This window comes from Neolamprologus brichardi, chromosome 1 (assembly GCF_056152115.1).
Source record: "Neolamprologus brichardi isolate AB-2024 chromosome 1, ASM5615211v1, whole genome shotgun sequence".
Lineage (NCBI taxonomy): Eukaryota > Metazoa > Chordata > Actinopteri > Cichliformes > Cichlidae > Neolamprologus > Neolamprologus brichardi.
Window position 1 is genome coordinate 35,270,838 of NC_142104.1, and position 19,927 is coordinate 35,290,764.

Consider the following 19,927-nt stretch of genomic DNA (forward strand, 5'->3'; position numbering starts at 1 on the left):
TGAGAGAAAGAAAAAACAAACCCCACAGCTCGCAATAAGGAGCCGGCTCGCGTCGTTCACGTCAAAGAACCAGCTCTAAGAGCCATTTCGTTCGCGACCGACACATCACTAGTAAACTCGGTAGAAGAAGAAGGCGTGGGCTTGAGTTGGTTGAACTTCTTTTTTAACAGTTAAGCAGCGGCGATAAAGTTGACTGCTTGTGTACATTTATCTAACAGCTGAAATACAGCGCAGGGAGGTCGGTGAGTAAATGTTTGTAGACGTATTTAGTGTCGTTTACTCTCAGGATGCAGCGAAGGGCGACAACGTTATGCTTTCCACTGAAATTTGTCAGTTTCATGTGACTTGTTGAGTGTGACACACTTACTTCGCAACGTAAAGTTTCTCTGCGTCATATTTAAGCTTTGCTATCTTTGAATAGATTCAAAACGTGCTCACATAAACACACTTTCAAGATCTAGGATTTCCAGGTTTTCGTGTTCGAAGTCTTGACATCCTGCTCAAACATTAGCTAACCTTAGCGAAACACACATGCGCAGTAACTAGCTGTGAAACATTGACGCAAAGCTAATAATCCAGTAGCGTTACTATTTCAAGAATCCGGTGAATTATCGGTAATAACGTAACGGTGTGAAACGAGTACATAGTAACGTTTCGACCGAACAAAGCACGCCGAGTGACCTGACGCCCCACTGACACGTGAATGCATCTGGTTAGTTTGCTGAAAGTCTTTCTGCTGCTAAACGGTCTCTTTCTTTGACATGCGCACTCAACAAAAGCTGTACGAGATTATTGTTATTGGCCTTTTACCCGTTAGTAGTGATTTTAAAGTTGAAAAATAAATATTTTTACTACCATTCCCGAGAAAAACATAAAACACTTTTCAGTGACTAATTATATGCGCCCCCTCCCCACCCTTTCAGTTTCCGGTGCAGCCTCATTCCTCTGAGGCAGAGATAGCAGTAGGGAAGGTGGTTTCCACTCTGGGCTGGGAAGATTCCCTCCATCTCTGCGTGTTTTATATGATTAATGCAACAGTTTTGATCAACGCTGACCTCCGTGTGGCTCCACAGAGAAGTTTGGGGTGTAATTCAGGACTCTTGTTTGTTTTGTTGTTTTCAGGAATGACCTGGAGCACCAGGAGGTTGTGGCGGCCTCAACAATAGTGGTCAACACGGCGGGGGACCTGCGGACCTCCATCTGCAGGGTGGTCATCTATCTCCAAAGGGACATGTCTGGGGACAGCTGCCTACCCCAGGACCTCAGCAAGTCCGAAACCACCTCCCCAGACCTTCCTCTGGCTTGTCCCAAGACCAAGACCTGTAGTCGTTACGGAGCAGTGGGCAACAAGTATGTTCGGCTCAATGTTGGAGGGATGCTGTTTTATACGACGCTGCAGGTGCTGACCAAGCAAAACTCCATGCTGAAGGCTATGTTCAGTGGAAAGAAGGAAGTGTTCACAGATAAAGACGGTGAGCATTTCTGAGCTTCCCAAAGTAGAACCTCACATACACTGCATGCATATATTCACTGTGTTTAAAGTAGGAAAGATTACAAAAGTTCCACTAAATGTTTAAGTCGAGATTCTGGCTCACGAATCAAAGCTTGACTTTAAATTTCAGTCACTTTGAATTAAATTTTAGCTGCCAGTATTTATTCATTTATTTCTATCTGTACTGATTAAACAACAGGTGCTTTTGGATAGTGGGGAGGCGTGCTCTAAACTCGCTCTGTCGTTTCTGGAAAATGCTAGTTGACGTCAACTATGCAACAATTAGTTTTTCAGCAGACGTCTTTCTTATAGAGACGTCTTTCTCATCTGCAGAGTTGCAGAGTTGACATCTGCACCCAGACAAGCACAGAAGAGGAAATGCTTAATTGTCTTCTAAAGCTTCATATATGCTTTTTCTTACATGAACAGGAACATGTTTACCATGAACTCGTGCAGAAAAGTTTCACAGTGATCTGTTTACCAACAAGGTTTTAGCAGCAAGCCGCAGAATTTGCACAGACCAGTTAAAATATAAAGTTTTATGACCTTTATAATTTGCTAGAGACAGGTCATGAATGTGTCCAAGAGTGTCTGAAATAAAAACTATGGGCTTGATAATAAAAGGCGGTCCAACTGTGGATAAGACATTTTGACAGCAGTAAGCGAGACTTGCACACAGCTTCCTCTCAGAGATGTTGGGTTTGCTGCCGTGTCGGCGACACGCTGTTTCCTTTGCGGTGCCACAGCAGGTCCATGTTCTCAGCACTGTCTCTTTGCTCAGGTTGGATCCTGATCGACCGCAGCGGGAAGCACTTCGGCAGCATCCTGTGTTACCTTCGAGATGGCAGAGTTGCCTTACCCAAAGGTCGACAGGCCGTCCAGGAGCTGCTGGTCGAGGCAAAGCATTTCCTGGTCCAGGGCCTAGTGGAGCTCTGCCAAAACTCCCTGCAGGTCAGTTCCATCCATACGCATCCCTCCAATGTTAGCCAAACTACATCGGCTCCCTGTTAAATATCACATAGATTTTAAAACTCAGAATAATTTAGCGCCCAGCTAGCTTTCTGAACGACTCCACTTATACAATCCCAACAGAGCACTTAGATCGTCCAATCACAGGCTCCTAGCACAACCTAGGTCTCGAATGAAGTCGAGAGGTGACCGGGCCTTTGCAACCGTGGCACCCAGACTCTGGAATAACCTCCCTGTTCATGTTCGTACTGCCGAGTCGATCCAGTCTTTTAAATCACGTCTTAAAACTGATCTTTTTAACTAGTTGCTGTTCTAGCTTGTTGTGTGTTTGTTTGTTGTCCTGTTTTATTGTTTGTTTTAACTGTCTCATGCTTTTACTGACTGTGAAGCACTATGGTCATCACTGTTGTTTTAATGTGTGCTCTATAAATAAATTTTGATTTGATTTGATACTAGAGGTGGGAATCACCATACATCCCACGATACGATATTATTGCAATTTTTTAAAATATTTTGCGATATTCAGATTCTGTACATAAAGTTAAACTTTATCAATATTCATTTTCTCTAATATCAAAGTCTCACACTCAGTCTTTCTCTCATTTCAGTTTGATTGTTGACAAACTGAACGGTTTGTATTACAGTCTAGTCCAACTTAACTGAATCAACCATCTGGTACAATTATAGCTATTCTGAACTATGCAGTTTATGAAAACTATGCAGCCCCTTCAGCAACTGAAGAATTTGAAAGTAAATTAAAACAAAATATAATTTTACATTAAATAAAAAAGTTTTAAATTTAATTAAAATAAAACATGTCTTAAATTAAAATAAGTAAACTGTCATGTTTATTAAACACATTTGGACAGTGAAGGAATGTCAGGATTCTTGCTCAGAAAAAGGATCAACATGCTCTGAAGTCAGAGCATGTTGATCCTTTTTGTAACAAAATATCGATTTCTGCTGTCCCTATATCCATACATTATTAGCAAACAAAATATCACCATGCTACACAGTATCGATTTATTCCCACCCCTATTAGATACGGACTCGTACGGTCCACACAGTGTTTGGGCACTTTGTTGCTCTTCAGACCCAAAAATGAAACACTGGAAACTACTTTCAAGTGCCAAACTGTGATCTAAGTACACAAATGGGAGTAGCTCTAGACACTCATATTATCATCGTCATTAATAATCATAAGATTACTGATTCTTGTTGGTTGTGCAGCCTTTAGTCTGATCTTCAGCTCTGGGATCAAGTGATGAACACAGCAGGGCTCCAGTTCTCCACGATGTGACCTCTGTGGTTACTCTTGCTCACACAGCACATTAGCATTAGCAGTGAGATTATCTAGTTCACCTGGCAGACGTGCAGGCCCAAAGACGAGCTCTGTCTCGCCTGTGACGTTTTTTGTGAGCTGAGGCCCTTCCCTGTGTGTTTGAATTTAGTGAAGGCTTTTGGTATCATGTGCTGGAAACATTACTCTGTTCTTGCTGTGCAGGAGCCGTGAAAGTGCTGAGAAGAAAACATGTGGAGATAAAATATCAAATATTCATCTCGCTGTTGACTTTAAAACAATAGAAATATCGGAGGAGTAGAGCGAGCAGTGTCTGATCATGTGACTCCCCAAATTCTAGTTTGTGTTACTCATGTGGTCACTGAGGAGTTACATTTAAATTCAGCTGGCCTTCAGTGTGCTGGTTTTCACATTTACTTAGCAAGTGTAAGGTTGCTGGTCCAATTCCAGCCAGGAACACACAGTCTTGTTTGGGGCTGTGACGGGAACGCCCACTGTAAGAACTCCGCCCACTGTAACCGCCCACAGTTTGTCTCAGGTTCTGTGTGAAGCTACAAACGTGTCTGTGGATCAGCCTCTGTCTGGTTGGTTGTTGTTAAACTTCCAGGAAATCAAGACTGTTCTGATCTCAGATGTAAACTGTAAATTATAATTATTGTTAACAGGGTAATAAAGAGCAGCCCATGTGTGTTATACCTGTAGTCACCTCAATGAAGGAAGAAGAGAAGCTCATCCAGTCTTCTACCAAGGTACATGCAGAGCATCACTGTTGTCTTTGCAGCATCAAGTAAGGCTGAAACGATGTGTTTGTGATTGTAGCTTCAGTGTCAGTGCAGCCTCGGTCATTTTCATTGTTACAGCAGAAACATGTCAGTAAAACTTCATTGTAGCTGATCTCTGACACAGCTGATAACTCATCATTTAGAGGCTGCACTTTTATTTATATATGTTTGAAATGCCTGCTTGAATATTAACGCAGTGGAATTCAGATGTTTGATCTTTGTGCTTGCTCCTGGTAGCCTGTCGTGAAGCTGGTATACAACAGAAGCAACAACAAGTACTCCTACACCAGGTAACAAAGCTTCTTATTGCCTCTCGTAATGCAAGAACAATTGTTTTCCTGTCAAAGTGCTCTGTGAGGGGAGACTGTTGATTTGAAGCTGATAAACTGTAATGAGCTTCAGCTCTGCATCACTCTGCCTTTATCTCAACAGCAACTCTGACGACCACCTGTTGAAGAACATCGAGCTGTTCGACCGGCTGTCTCTCAGCTTCAACGGCCGCATCCTCTTCATCAAAGACGTCATCGGGGACGAGATCTGCTGCTGGTCCTTCTATGGCCAGGGTCGCAAGCTGGCGGAGGTTTGCTGCACCTCCATCGTCTACGCCACTGAGAAGAAGCAGACCAAGGTGAGGCTGAGCGGAACAGCTGCTGGGAATCTCCCGTGTTGCTCTTTGTGTTTTGTGGGTTTTCTTCGGGGTACCGAGTTCCTCCTAGAGATGGACCGATCCAATATTATGTATCGGTATCGGTCCGATACTGACGTAAATTACTGGATCGGATATCGGAGAGAAATAAAAAATGTAATCCGATCCATTAAATATCATAAAGCACCTCACAAAACTTGCTACACGGCGTAACTCGGCTCAAAACCGTAGCGCGTTGGAGCAGTGTGGTCACGTGATAGAGCGGCTGTGTGTATTTGTAGCCTCGCTACCAACCCGGCATTTCATCTCCGACAAAGTTTTCCCAGAGAGAAGTAAAGCAAGTGTGTAAGTTCATCTCTGAATGTTTGTAAAGCATTCCCACGTTAAGCTTAACAACAGATATATGGAGCGACTGCCTCTCTCTCTCTCTCTCTCTCTCCTGCTGCTACTTCAATCGTGAAACTGATCAATGATCAGCTGATCGTCTCTCTTGTTTGTTTTTGTCTCACTTCTCACCAGAAAGAGGAAACCAGCGGCTGAACAACAGCAGCACGTTTAAGCTTGATAAGCTGTTGTTAGAATTTATTTAATATTATTTCTACACCAGGATCTTTTTCTACGCAGCTGACGTAACTGTGCAGGGGCGGATCTAGCAAAGTTTAGCCAGGGGGGCCGATAGGGCATGAACAGGGAAAAGGGGGCACAAAGACATACTTTTCTTTCTTATTCTCATTTAAAATGTCGAGCTTTTAATAAATAATTATCTGAATCTTACACCCAAAGTTTTAATCTGATGTAAAATGTATATAAGTTCATTACTGTATATAGTAACTGTTAAGTCTAATATACCCTAGTAAGCTATAGTACTTTTTCCTTTGGGAACCATCTGTGCAGTCTGCAGTTCTGTTGAAGAAAGATGTTGAATCTATTTAATTATTCTTGAAAAATAATTTATTTCTGTGCATTTTTTTCCACACTGCATCAAATTAAAGTTGATTACATTGATTAAGCATCATGAGGTGGGGGGTGGTTCCCTATTTATTTATTTTTTGCTGGGAGTTTGCAACCCTATTAGTTAGGTTGCTTAATATTTCTGCTAAGTACTCTTTAAAATAGCAGAATAGGGAGGATGGAGCAGATTTACGTTTATTAGATTGATCAGTGTTGCTGAACTATGAAATATTTTGGGTGCAGTGTATTTTTTGCATACAGGTATAACAGAATAGCTTTAGTGTTGTTGTTTATTTAAACTTGAGTATGAACTTATACAAAATGCAGCAAGATATTAAAAAACGTTTTCTTGATTAAAACACACTATATCGGATTCATATCGGTATCGGTAAAAACTGAGCACACGCTAATGGATGAGGCTAAACCCTGGACACACACTGCTGACCTGCAGCGGTTAGCACAGGTTGTTTGGTGCGAGTGGCAGCAAAGGTGGATTGACCTGCTGTGACGCTCCAGGTGATGTGACTCAGCTGGGTGGTGGGATTTCAACGTTTCCTTTCGATCGCTCCTTCTCAGGTGGAATTCCCTGAAGCGCGAATCTACGAGGAGACTCTGAACACGTTGCTTTACGAGACGATGCCGCTGCCCGACAACTCCCTGCTCGAGGCCACGCGTCGGAAATACAACAACTGTGGCTCTCACAGCGAGGAGGAGGAGGGGCCTGGAGGTCCAGAGCTGCGCGAGCGTGTCCGTAGAATCCACGTCAAGAGGTACAGCACATACGACGACAGGCAGCTGGGACACTGACCACCGCACAGACTGCAGCTTTTTTTGATGATGAACTTAAAGTCCGATTGATGCTCATGTTTTTCTTTTATTACTTCCTGTCGTCTCAGAGGTGCAACTGATGCCTCAGTGAATCTGCACTGTAGATGTTCTGCTCATTCTTACTTTACACATCATCAGGATTCAGAGCAAACATCGAATACCTGCAGCTTTTTCTAATCAAATGTACATTTTGAAGTGCAACAAAGAGAACCACTACTATGCATTGTTTATTAAACCATCATAGCAGCAAAGCACGTTTCACATTTATAAACTGTATGTTTCACAGACACATTTCCAGGTCGTTGTTTGCCGCTGATGAATCTGTTGGAGGTTTACTGGAAATGCTTTGCCTCGAAGATGTTTTAATGGAGTTTTTCATAATGCCTCTAAGATAAAAGTTACTGTTCTGTATTTGTTTGTCTTTGTTTGTGGGAGGCAGGTGTTATTAAATCTCAGTGGTTTGAGCTCAGCTGTCAGAGGATTCAAACGCAGAGACCAGCTGATGCTGAGCTATTCTAACGCCTCAGATTTCAGTCTTCAGACGACTTTGACCATTTTCAGAGGACTGTTGGAGTCTTTGTTTGTCTTTCAAGCATTTAAAAACAGGAACCAAGCAACAAGGTGATTCTCGATTACTGAGAGTAGGGCTGCCACGATTAGTCGACTAGTCACGATTACGTCGACTATCAAAATCGTCAACGACTGATTTAATAGTCGACGCGTCGTTTGAAGCTTTGTAAGATCACAAAAGACGCAGGAATAAGTAGTAGGATTTAAGAGTGTAATAACGGACTGAAACAGAAGATGGCAGCACTGCATGTACAAGGATGCCAGCTGCCGTTAAACCCCGAAGAAGAAGAAGCTGTGTCCCAGAATTCATAGCGCGGCCCTGCTCAGTTTCCAACAATGGCGGCAGCTAGTTAGTTTTAATATTACTCTTATTATTCTTTCTGGGTCACAAAATAAACGTTTAACATATTTTCAGGCGAGAATGTAGCTGTGTAAACCTCAAATATCTGCTCAGTTTATCAAGACACCACATATTTTCAAAAGCGCTCCGACGTTTTCGGAGACGTCTGTTAGCCACTAGCTCGATAGCTAGCCGGGGGCTAGGCTAACTAGAGCCGTGAGAACACCGGACTCCCGCAAATCGTTTTCAAACCCACCGCCCTCTTTCTCTACTCAGGTTAAACATGATATATAAGTCACTTAGATAACTTAAAATGTTATTGTTTGGCTTTTTTTTAGTATTTTATTTGTTCCTGAGTAAATCAGTTTGGCTGAGATTAAAGTTATAGTTTTTACACAGCTGAATAAACTTCAAGCAGACAGCTGATTATCAGAAGTGTGAGATGCTCGAGAATTTACTCCGGTGTCCTGTTATATTTTAGATAGCAAGGAGTTTATTAAACTTCACCAAAACAATCTGCAAATGTCATTAAAATTTAATAAACTATCATCTTGTCTTTATTTTTAGTTAGCACATACCTTACACACTTAAAGCTGTAAGCTAATGATAGTTACATAAGAGCAGATGCTGCTGGTGCAATAAGCTGTAGGTTTTACGTCCAATGGATGATGATCTGATTAGTCGACTAATCACAAAAATAATCGGTGACTAGTCGACTATCAAAATAATCGTTTGTGGAAGCCCTAACTGAGAGTTGATTTTGTCATCGGGATAAAGGAAAAGGGAAGCAGGGAGATGCTCTAAAGCACAGGTGTCAAACTCCAGTCCTCGAGGGCCGACGTCCTGAAACTTTTCCTCGTGTCTCTGCTGCAACACACCTGATTAACATTAGCAAGACTCTATAGAACCTGACTACATGCTGAGGTGGCAGCTCAGTCACTTGATTCATGTTACAGCAGCTCATGAGTGAATGAACACGGTGCAATAAAAGTACTTAGGGTGGGGTGAGAGGTTTGCTAACCCAGCATGCAGTCAGTTCTACAGTCTTGCTAATGACCGACTTGTGTTAGTCAGGTGTCAGGATGCCGGCCCTCAAGGACTGAAGCATGAAGAAGGTTGAAACTCGCAAAACTTGGAGCTGGAGTTGTGATGATGTTCAGAGTGGCTCACAGACAGCATTTACCTACATGTGTGTAAATGGGCAGCACTTAAACAGCTACTTAGACTTAGCAGTTTCTTCCACAACCAATCCTTCTATTGCTGTAGCTGCAGAGATGAAGGTTGAGCTCTGCAGCAGCACCACATCCCACCAAGAGTTTCCAAACCGTAGCAGGAGCATGGATGTTTTGGGAGGGAAAAAATGTGTTTTAAAGATTTTTACAGGTTTAATATTGATTCATTTGTAATGGCGTACAATACAAAGTGTTTGTGTAAGGGGAAATTGTGCAAACAAGTATTCTAAGTCAACCATGGTGACTCTGAGCTGCTGGCATTGAAACACCTGAAGCAGCGGACACAGTAGATGGAGGAACGGCTGCTGCAGCGTGACTGCGGCTCTTTATTATTCAGCCAAAGCACCGATGCATGAATGCTCAAAGAGCAAATGTGTTGGTAGCTTTGCAGGATCACAGTACTCACTGCAACACTTACCTTGTGTCCCCTGCCTTGGAGCTTGTTCCCACTTTCAGCGACACAGACGGATCCACTCATCATCCTGTGGGTTCAAGTCAGGTGTCATTATTAGATTATAGTGGGCATAATGCTCACTAATGCTGAACCCTTGGCCTGTCCCAACCAAATATACAGTTTCTTTGTGTGGATGTAAAATTTCAGTTAGTCTTAAATGGACGACGGAACAAAGCTGTTCACTGGAAATGTGTTATACGCTCTTTGGCCACAAGAGGGCGAGTGTGCACACGTTAAGACTGATCAAACCTGACTGTGCTACAGGAAACTGAGATACTGTCTAGTTCCTATCAACGTTTAACAGGTTGTCAGTTGCCCTCGATCACATGTGATGAAGGTACTGGAGACACTGATAGAGGTCCACAGCCATGACATCACCAGGTCGCGGCCCACCTCAGACCACAGGTGAAAACATGTCTTGAAACGTACCCGTACAAGGTGACTGTGATCTCTGTTTCTGTTCACCATCAACTAAGACTTTCAGCACGACTTCGGGTCATGTCACCCACACAAATACTCACAAATACAACTGGATGGATGTGTTAGTGACAGGAGCACCCGCCGAGGATTTTGCGGAAACATCGGCTGTTGTGATGGAGGAGTACCTGGGCGTCCGACCAACATAGAGGCTGTATGCAACAAGATGAGTAGGTTCCTAAACAAAATGCTTCAGTGAGAGCACACATACAAGGTCTTAAATAATCAGGCCCCATCTTATCTTAATGACCTTGTAGTACCATATCACCCTATTAGAGCACTTCGCTCCCGCTCTGCAGGCCTACTTGTTGTTCCTAGAGTATTTAAAAGTAGAATGGGAGGCAGAGCCTTCAGTTTTCAGGCCCCTCTTCTGTGGAACCAGCTTCCAGTTTGGATCCAGGAGACAGACACTATCTCTACTTTCAAGATTTTCATAAAAACTGCCTTTTAACTTTCCTGTTAAAAGGCAGTTTTTCCTTCCCACTGTCGCCAAACTGCTTGCTCATGGGGGTTCATATGATTGTTTGGTTTTCGCTGTATTATTGTTGAGTCTTTATCTTACAGTCTAAAACACCTTGAGGCAAATGTTGTTGTGATTTGGTGCTATGTAAATAAAACTGAACTGAACCAAACCATGTGCACACAGACACCAAGAATCACTGCAAACATGGGACGTGCAGGGCCAGAGTCAATGATTTTGACAGGACACTGATAGAGGTCCACAACCATTACATCACCAGGTCTGAGGTCACCATGGAGCTCAGGTAGGACGGGGCATTTGGCAGCTGATATAAAATTATACTCAGTTCTCTTATAAGGAAGCGCTGATTATGATGACAACAGTCAAACAGGCATTGATGAAAGTTGTTCCACTTCACACTGGCAGGGATCTGGATCCACGCATGACAGCTGCTCCAGGATGGAAAGGTCTAATTTTACCTGTTGCACAATTTCAGGATGATTCAATTCAATTCAATTTTATTTATATAGCGCCAAATCACAACAAAAGTCGCCTCAAGGCGCTTCATAGATACAGAGAAAAACCCAACAATCATATGACCCCCTATGAGCAGCACTTTGGCGACAGTGGGAAGGAAAAACTCCCTTTTAACAGGAAGAAACCTCCGGCAGAACAAGGCTCAGGGAGGGGCGGGGCCATCTGCTGTGATTGGTTGGGGTGAGAGATTCTTGACCTCAACAAACTAGCCCACTCCAAGGAAAGGCTCTGCATTGGTACATTCCCTTAAAATGTTTCAGTCTCATCTGTATTCATCGACGTGCTGAACTGTGATTGTTCAGGAAATTGTTGAGAAATTTTACATCTTTTGGGGGGGGTGATAAGCACTAAAACATTTTTTCTCCTACTCAGAGAAAATCTCCAAGACAAATTCGTCATTTTCATTCTAAAGCTTGTATCTCATGAGAGAGGGCTGCTGGGGGGGACACAAAGGGGGGGGGGGGGCTGTTTTGAGGAAAAAAAGTCACAATTCTGAAAAAAAAAAAACAAAACTCAATCAACCCCCCATTTATTAGTTCCCAGTGGCCCTAATCCTCATCTGTACCGTGTTACTGTACGTGGAGGCTGATCCAGGTCCCGGCCTGAGCCACATTTATTCGTTGTGGGTCAAATCAATGGAAGTTGTGGTTTCTGGGAGTTTTGAAATGATGAAACTGTGCAGCCATGATCCACATCCATGGTTTCTCGTTCGTGCCTGTACTCATCATGCTAGCAGGAGCAGACAGGAAGCTGGATGTGACAAACGGTTGACCCTGACATGAAGGCCCATCCTGCCACCTGTTACATGCCACGGACAAAAGAGCGAGCCAAGGTCGTTACTAATGGCGGCTTATTTGTGAAGGCGCACACTCCCACGCGTGTAGTTCAGTCAGAGCTCAGAGCAGAAACCAGCGGCGCCAGAATATGGCTACGTTCACACTGCAGGCGAAAGCGCATCAAATCCGATTTTTTGACCCTATGCGACTCATATCCGATCATGGTGTGACAGTGTGAACGGCACAAATCCGATATTTTCAAATCCGATCTGGGTCACTTTCATATGTGGTGCTGAATCCGATACATATCTGATGTTTCAGAAAGCTGCTGTTTGATGGTCATGTCGTATTAAATCCGTCTTTTACGTCACCGACACAAGACAGACGCCAATTATCAGCGCCGGAGAAGACATCGCGAACGCTTCCTGGCCATCCGGTGAAACTGTTGGGAAGACAACGTTGGAGAAACGTGAACATTTTATTTGTACTGTATAATCTGCAGATTCTGACAGAAATCTGCAACTATCCTTTGAAGCACCGCTCCTCTAAAACAGCAATAAGGATCATTATTAGGTTATTTACATTATTATGTCAATAACAAAATAACTTAAAGCAAAAATTGGGAAACGTAAAGTCTGAAGTCTTTATATTAAGGTCATCAGTCAAACAATACTGTTGCTCTGGGTCTAAACAGAGCGCGTTGTGTGTGACGTCTTCATTTGCGCCGCTTTGAGCGTTCACACTAGAGCGCGTTTGCTGTCACATTTTATTTGTAGTGTGAACGAGCAGACAAAAAAATCGGATTTGATCAAAAAATCGGAATTGAGCATCAAGACCTGCAGACTGAACGCAGCCCATGAGTCAACACGACATGGAAAAGATTTAAAGGCACTTCTGAACCAATCACCGAGTCCGTTGCAGAGACGCAGTCCGTGCTGTAAAAAGCACCAACTGATCTTCTCTCATCCTCTAACGTCACTTACATGCAGCATGCATTTGCTGTCAAGTTGACTTCACTGTCACGTTCATGTGAAACTGCATAAGTCGTGCTGCAGGTGCACACTCAGTCCACACGGAGGCGCAAACACAAAGTTTCATGACGGGGTCTCCACAAGAGATTACTGTGCGTCACGTTACCGTGACGTCATTCATTTTGCATCAGGCCAACCTGGCATCAGAGGCGACCGCACTGTCCACATGTGCTGTAATCAGATGCTGCGCCCTCCTATAAGCGTGTGGATAAAGACAAGGAATACTGCACCTAACGATCTCATTCCACGTTCACGCCACCGGAGTCCCGGTGCAAAGCTGTGAGGAGGCGTTTGCGCCACACAAACATAAAGTGGAGCTGCAAACATCGACTGAGCCAGAGCAGCATTTTCACACGTTTTCACAGAATAAGCTATAAATAACTCGAGGCTCTACAGGTTGGTGTGTTGGATGCTGAGTGGCTGCAGGCGGCAGGTTGGGGAGGGGCTGGATGCTGTGCGCTCCAGTGATTGTTTTCCTCCTTTCTTGCGCTTCCATTGATCAGTAACGCGAGGAAGGCGGATCCTCTGACGTCGCCGTCAAGCTGCTCGGCTGCGTCAGAGTCCTGCTGAACCAAGGAAGAAGGAACCGAGAAATAAAAGGAGAGCGCTTCGGAAAGGCCGAGCAGAGCGCACGGAGCGTGACGGGGACATACAGACGCGTCGTGAGGAACACCGCGGACATGGAGGGCTGCACGGAGGAAGAGTACAAGGAGAAATTACTCTGGAACGTCAAACGAGAGGTAGGCGCGCACACGTGACGGCCTGCCGAGCTGCACATCAGTACTCTATTACTTTATTGGACTCAAAAATGCCCACAGAGAGGGGGGTGTTTGGGGTGGAAGGGGAGCGTGTTCGTGCTGTGTGGGGCTCAGTTGTCAGCGTCACAAGTTCAAGTTGGCAAACAGTTAAATAAACGCAGCATCAGTGCTCATGCAGCTGCACTGTGTCAGTAATAAAACACCTGCTTTCTTTGCTTCGTGTTTATTACTGTTACATTACAAATATGTTAGCATGTCTGTTTTTGTCCACAGTAATCCACTTTCTAGTGCACATGAAGGCATTTTAAAATGTGGCTGTTTGTAAAAGCCCGATCATGTTTAAATGATATCAAGCATTTAATGATCTGACAGCTAACATCATCAAACATTTGGCAAAAGTGGGGAGGAGGAACCCCTTATTTACAAACTATTTGTATCGACATGATGATGTCCGTAATTTGCATCCAATCATAAGCCGGCCCTCCAGGAGGAGTGCATTAGAAACCTCATGTTTTAAGTGATAAGCCGCGGCATCTACCAGCAGCACCAACATCCACGGTGCACACTGTGCTACAGGCTTTTTCTCTTCCTGATGATGAATGTCTCACATCTCCCCAGTGAGGAATAAATCATTACCCCTTTAACCTTTCTACCCACTCTCGTAATCCTCATGCTGAAAGCTACAACTGGAGATATTTCCCTGCAGATGACATGTCAGTAAAAACCAAAAGCAGCCTCTTAGGAGGCTGGATGTGGCGAGGTGTGGCTCACTGCTTGTACCTCAGTCTGAGCTTGAAGCTCCTGCCATTATAGTGGAGAAGAAAGGTCAGGCTAAAAATAACAGGCCAAAAATCTGATAGAGCGAAGAGGTGGGGGGATTACCTAATCAGTGTTCTCTGTGCTGTGAGTTCAAGTATCCCGTTCATCAAACAGAACCTCATTAGTTCTCCGTCACTGCTTCGCTTCAGGCAGCGAATGACTTGATATCGTTTAGTTGTCGCGTTTGCTTCAGTATTCAGATACATCGACTGAAGATTGTGGTTTAGTGGATTCATATCACTGCTGCATCTAAAAGAAGACGAAAGCAGGAAATGGAAACACTTTGACTTTAAGGGGATAAAAGCTGCAGCTGAGTTGGACGTTTGGAGCCATCGTGTGACTTGCAAACCTCACCACACTTTTCATCTTTTACAACTGACTAAAGATGCTAAATGCTGACGGCCTGCTGACAGCATGCACATTACTTTTGAATCAACAGAACAAGCAGTGAGACCTAAACATGATCATTACTCCTGTAGTTGTTTCTCTTTCATTCTGTGTTGACCACTGAACAGCGTGTTAGCTTTTCTCTTCATGTCCAGTCAGGATGCAGAATTCTGGGCCTGTATTTCAAACAAGTAACATTAAACATGAACATACAGGTTTATCATTAGTATAGATTGATTGACAGGATTTTTAAGGCCAATATTAATATTTAGTGATTTTAAAACATGTGATATGTTGGTTCATTTTCTTCAGACCCACAATAATAAACATATTTTCCTAACAGTTGTAATGTGTTGTATATATGAGTGCAGTTTAAAAATATCCTTTTTTTTATTTTTAGAAGTCATTGAATACTTCTTCACTCTCTGCCTTTGTGTTGCCAGCAAAGGGAGGTTGCAGAGCGCCCTCTGGTGGACAAACTGTGAAACATCAGTATTAATTACGTGGTTGAAGGGTGTTTCTCCTGCCTGTCACACATACTGGCAGTCGGAGGTGCAAGACTCACTTTGAATATCTAGGCTAAACACTTGTGTTCTCCTCCAGCTCTTCCATAGTCACCTACAGGTTTGAGTCTTAAATAATTGAGTCATAGCATCGCCTCCGGCTCAAAATAGCTCCAGTTCTCAGGATGACTGCAGGTGGTGGGGTCTGCGTCTACTAAACACAGACCACGTAGGAAAAGAAAAAGACTGTTGCAGTCTTGGGTGACTGAGCCACTGAAAGGTGTTGATACGCCGAGCTGCATCTTCAAATACACCTCCGGTCACCGTCTTGTGCTGCAGTAGCATCAATTGTTAATGCATGCTGGCTGTTAACATTTAAACAACGCCTCGGCGCCTCGGTGGAGTGTCTTTGTGTTTGAATTTTGAAATAATTGAAGTTGTATTAAAATCCTCTCTACATGTGATGAGGTGGTCCTTTGTTCAACATGTAATATTGAACCATCTGCTTCTCCTCGTACAGCGCAGTGCTTCTCAAACACAGGGGTTATTGTCACCCATTCCTGTTTTCTGTCAATTAAATGCAGATCTTTTAACTTCAGACGAGGATTAATGTGCCCTCACGTGAAGGAGATGCTGTTGCTTAAGAAAGGATCAGTTATGTTTTTTGCCATCTGCTCTAACTCTTCATGTTCTGTATATATTTGGTATACACGATTATTTATCCATGGCACGCCCGTCACCGTCTCAGGATGTTTTATAGCATGGTAAATCCAGCTGTGCTGAGAGAGCCTGGTTTGAACGGGCTGACTGGCTCCTGCGTTAAAGCTCTCTGTCTCTTTAAGCGGCACTCTGCTCGCTCACTATTGCTTGGCAACTGAAAGCCTGTGCAGCTCCCTAAGAAGTTAAATTGCATCAGTTGGCGATTAATATCTCAGCAGTGAGGCGGCCCTGTCAGGTGGTCTCTTATACCGAGCCAAAAAGTGCCTTTCTGTAGTCACCTGTTTCCTTAAGCATCCTTCTCCTTTTCTAAAATCTGTAGTAGTTTTCTGGTGGTTGCAGATCAGCTTAGTCGTCCTGTAGATCCATAATTTTCTCTGTCTCCACAACATAGAAGATTTTTGGAGGAAATTAATTTCCCCCTAAACACAGAGCTATTCTAGCAGTTTCGTAACTAGTCAGATAACAAATCAAAGTATATGAACGAGGCTCTGTGTGCTTAAAATGTAGCATCCTGGGTTTTTCTGTTTTACTGCTGCAGTAAAAGATACTTCACTCAAACCTGAGCTGAATCGAGTGTATGCATGTGCATGTAGCTGTACTGAACTGTTACCCTCATGTAACTGTAGCCATGTATGCTGATATGATGGATTAAATCCTGCAGTGTTTACACGTGTCAGTGTAACAGCTCTCCACATGTTGGCCTCACGTTTGCTCTGTGATAGAAATAAAGGCTCTCTTTAGAAGAAGCAGAGAGCTGGGTGAAATGCATGTGCACACACACACACACACACACACACACACACACACACACACACACACACTCCACTCATGAACAGTTGTATAGTTGTAAAAGCTCTTCATGAGTAGTTCCCCAGCTGCTCACAGAAATGGACAATCATCTTCAAGATCAGGAAACAGTCACATGACCAACATCAATACTGTGACCGTAGTGTTGCCTTCATTTCCTTTATGTGCTACACTGGGTAGCCTTGGATGCTGCTGTGTAACAGCATTAAATAGTTTCTTCTCTGAAGAAATATTCTAGCATTACAAATAGGGCTGCCACGATTAGTCGACTAGTCACGATTACGTCGACTATCAAAATCGTCGACGACTGATTTAATAGTCGACGCCTCGTTTGAAGCTTTGTAAGATCCCAAAAGACGCAGGAATAAGTAGTAGGATTTAAGAGTGTAATAACGGTCTGAAACAGCAGATGGCAGCACTGCATGTACAAGGATGCCAGCTGCCGTTAAACCCCGAAGAAGAAGAAGCTGTGTCCCAGAATTCATAGCGCAGCCCAGCTCAGTTTCCAACAATGGCGGCAGCTAGTTAGTTTTAATGTTACTCTTATTATTCTTTCTGGGTCACAAAATAAACGTTTAACATATTTTCAGGCGAGAATGTAGCTGTGTAAACCTCAAATATCTGCTCAGTTTATCAAGACACCACATATTTTCAAAAGCGCTCCGACGTTTTTGGAGACGTCTGTTAGCCACTAGCTCGATAGCTAGCCGGGGGCTAGGCTCACTAGAGCCGTGAGAACACCGGACTCCCGGCTAATCGTTTTCAAACCCACCGCCGTCTTTCACTACTCAGGTTAAACATGATATATAAGTCACTTAGATAACTTAAAATGTTATTGTTTGGCTTTTTTTAGTATTTTATTTGTTCCTGAGTAAATCGGTTTGGCTGAGATTAAAGTTATAGTTTTTACACAGCTGAATAAACGTCAAGCAGACAGCTGATTATCAGAAGTGTGAGATGCTCGAGAATTTACTCCGGTGTCCTGTTATATTTTAGATAGCAAGGAGTTTATTAAACTTCACCGAAACAATCTGCAAATGTCATTAAAATTTAATAAACTATCATCTTGTCTTTATTTTTAGTTAGCACATACCTTAAACACTTAAAGCTGTAAGCTAATGATAGTTATATAAGAGCAGATGCTGCTGGTGCAATAAGCTGTACATTTTACGTCCAATGGATGATGATCTGATTAGTCGACTAATCGCAAAAATAATCGGTGACTAGTTGACTATCAGAATAATCGTTTGTGGCAGCCCTATACAGCATATGTCTCTTTAAGGAGAGCGTTATCTCAGGGTCGTAGTATCTGTGAAAAGCAGCATCAGGTCAACAACTGCATTATGAGTGAGGACAAATGAAGTCCACCAACTCATCCTTCAGCCTCCCTCTTCCACCACCAGTGTTACGAGGGCATTGCTCATGACCTCAGTAATGACGGTGTCTCTGCTGTGGCCTGACAGCAGCTCTTCAGTGAAGGCGTGCAGTACAACAAACCAGAGCGCAATTTTCTTAGATAATAGTTAAAACCATATATGTGTGAGGATAATGTGGGTAGAGGGCCCACATCAGAGACCAGAGTTATTTAGCAGCAGATTTGTTGAAGAAACAACACGGGCATCAGAAAAATCCGAAGGTTGTCGTAATTTTACCTAACTAATGATCCAAAGAAGTGTTTAGTAGTTAGAGCAGGGGTGGGGATCTCACCCTGGGTCAGCACACATGAATCAAACAATTAGTTTGTTATCAGCAGTGTTGGGTAAGTTACTTTAAAATAGTAACTTAGTTACATTACTAGTTACTTCTATCAAAAGTAACTCAGTTACTTCAAGTTACTCGTTACTTTCAAAGTAACTAGTTACTAGGGAAAGTAACTTTGGTTTTACTCAGAATTCTCTTGTTAATGTGTTGCTTCCATAACTTTGCCAGTCTTCTAGCTTGCTTACTTGCCACAGTCCACTGTGCCACCTACCAACAGAAAGGAAAAGATAATGTGCATATTTCCACGAGAGAAATCCCACGCCTGGACCGTCATTCACTGCTGCCATGATTCTAGCCTACGTCACAGCGTCATGTGCGCCTTTTACATCCAACACAAAAACTGCAGTCGTGGTGCTTTGATTGTACTCAGAACTCGGAAATTCTGCCTTCTGAATAGGAAGATGTAGGTAACACCAGACTGCAGATGAGCTGCATACAGGGCTGGACTGGGACAAAAAATCGGCTCGGGCATTTTGACTAGAGACCGGCCGCCATTATAGGAAAAATCATAAAGCCTTTGAATGAAAACAAACGCTGTTGTGACAGTGATGTTCACTGTTCTGATGGTATATATGCATCAATCTATCAATCGTTTATTGTAAGATTCAGATAATTATTTTTTAAAAGTGAGACATTTTAAATGAGAATAAGAAAGAAAAGTATTTCTTTGTGCCCCCCTCTCCCTGTTAATGCCCTACCTGGCCCCCCTGGCAAAACTTTGCTAGACCCGCCCCTGCACAGTTACCAGCTGTCAGCTACCTAAAAAAGGATCCTGGTGTTATTTGTCTCTCAGCAACAGTTCATAACTTCAACTCATCCATGTCACCTAAAAGGTAAACCTGTTTCTCCATCACAGCTCTGATGATTCAGTAAGGACATCTCCTGGTTTCATCTTCATGTTTCCCTCTCACCAGATAACCAAACCCACATCATGACCAGCAGCTTTTTTGCAGCTGTGGCTCCAGCAAACATCAGCTGATACTAGAAATTAATATTAAATAAATTCTAACAACAGCTGATCAAGCTTAAACGTGCTGCTGTTGTTTAACGCGACATCGGCTGGTTTCCTGTTTCTGGCGCAAAGTGGGCGATAAACAAACGAGAGAGCCGATCAGCTGATCATTGATCAGTTTTCATGATTGAAGTAGAAACAGGAGAGGGAGGGGAAGAATGAAAGAAGAAGAGGCAGCTGTGCAGCAAAGACACAGAATAACTCCAGCTTTGTGCCTTTTTCATTGTAGCTGAATTACGGGACAAACTGTTCCTTTTCACCTCAATAAGAAACGCGTAATATTTTCTCTGAATACCAAACGGGACGGTTGGCAAC

General features: G+C 43.2%; 2 protein-coding genes across 7 annotated transcripts in view; both read left to right on the forward strand.

Moving 5' to 3' along the window:
- The first annotated feature begins 104 nt into the window (after nt 1-104).
- tnfaip1 (tumor necrosis factor, alpha-induced protein 1 (endothelial)) lies at nt 105-7,219 on the forward strand. Of its 2 annotated transcripts, none has more exons than XM_087841348.1 (7): nt 105-242; nt 1,123-1,472; nt 2,274-2,443; nt 4,427-4,510; nt 4,781-4,833; nt 4,976-5,171; nt 6,717-7,219. In XM_087841348.1, the coding sequence occupies exons 2-7, from the start codon at nt 1,232-1,234 to the stop codon at nt 6,945-6,947; spliced, it is 975 nt and encodes a 324-aa protein (XP_087697474.1). In that variant the 5' UTR covers nt 105-242; nt 1,123-1,231; the 3' UTR covers nt 6,948-7,219. The 2 variants fall into 2 exon arrangements, with proteins under 2 accessions (XP_087697474.1, XP_087697477.1); XM_087841351.1 differs by lacking the exon at nt 105-242 and adding an exon at nt 268-329.
- A 6,046-nt stretch (nt 7,220-13,265) lies between these two features.
- The window catches only part of sgsm2 (small G protein signaling modulator 2), a 109,985-nt gene continuing 103,323 nt past the window's right edge, over nt 13,266-19,927 (forward strand). For 3 of the 5 annotated variants that reach the window (XR_015719095.1, XR_015719097.1, XM_087841400.1), the window contains exon 1: nt 13,268-13,585. Coding sequence is in view for 3 of the 5 variants with exons in the window: in XM_087841400.1 (XP_087697526.1) it covers nt 13,526-13,585 (60 nt within the window). In the remaining 2 variants the exon portion in view is untranslated. Of the gene's footprint in view, nt 13,586-19,927 lie in introns of all 5 variants that reach the window. The other 2 variants (XM_087841401.1, XM_087841402.1) reach the window with 2 other exon arrangements.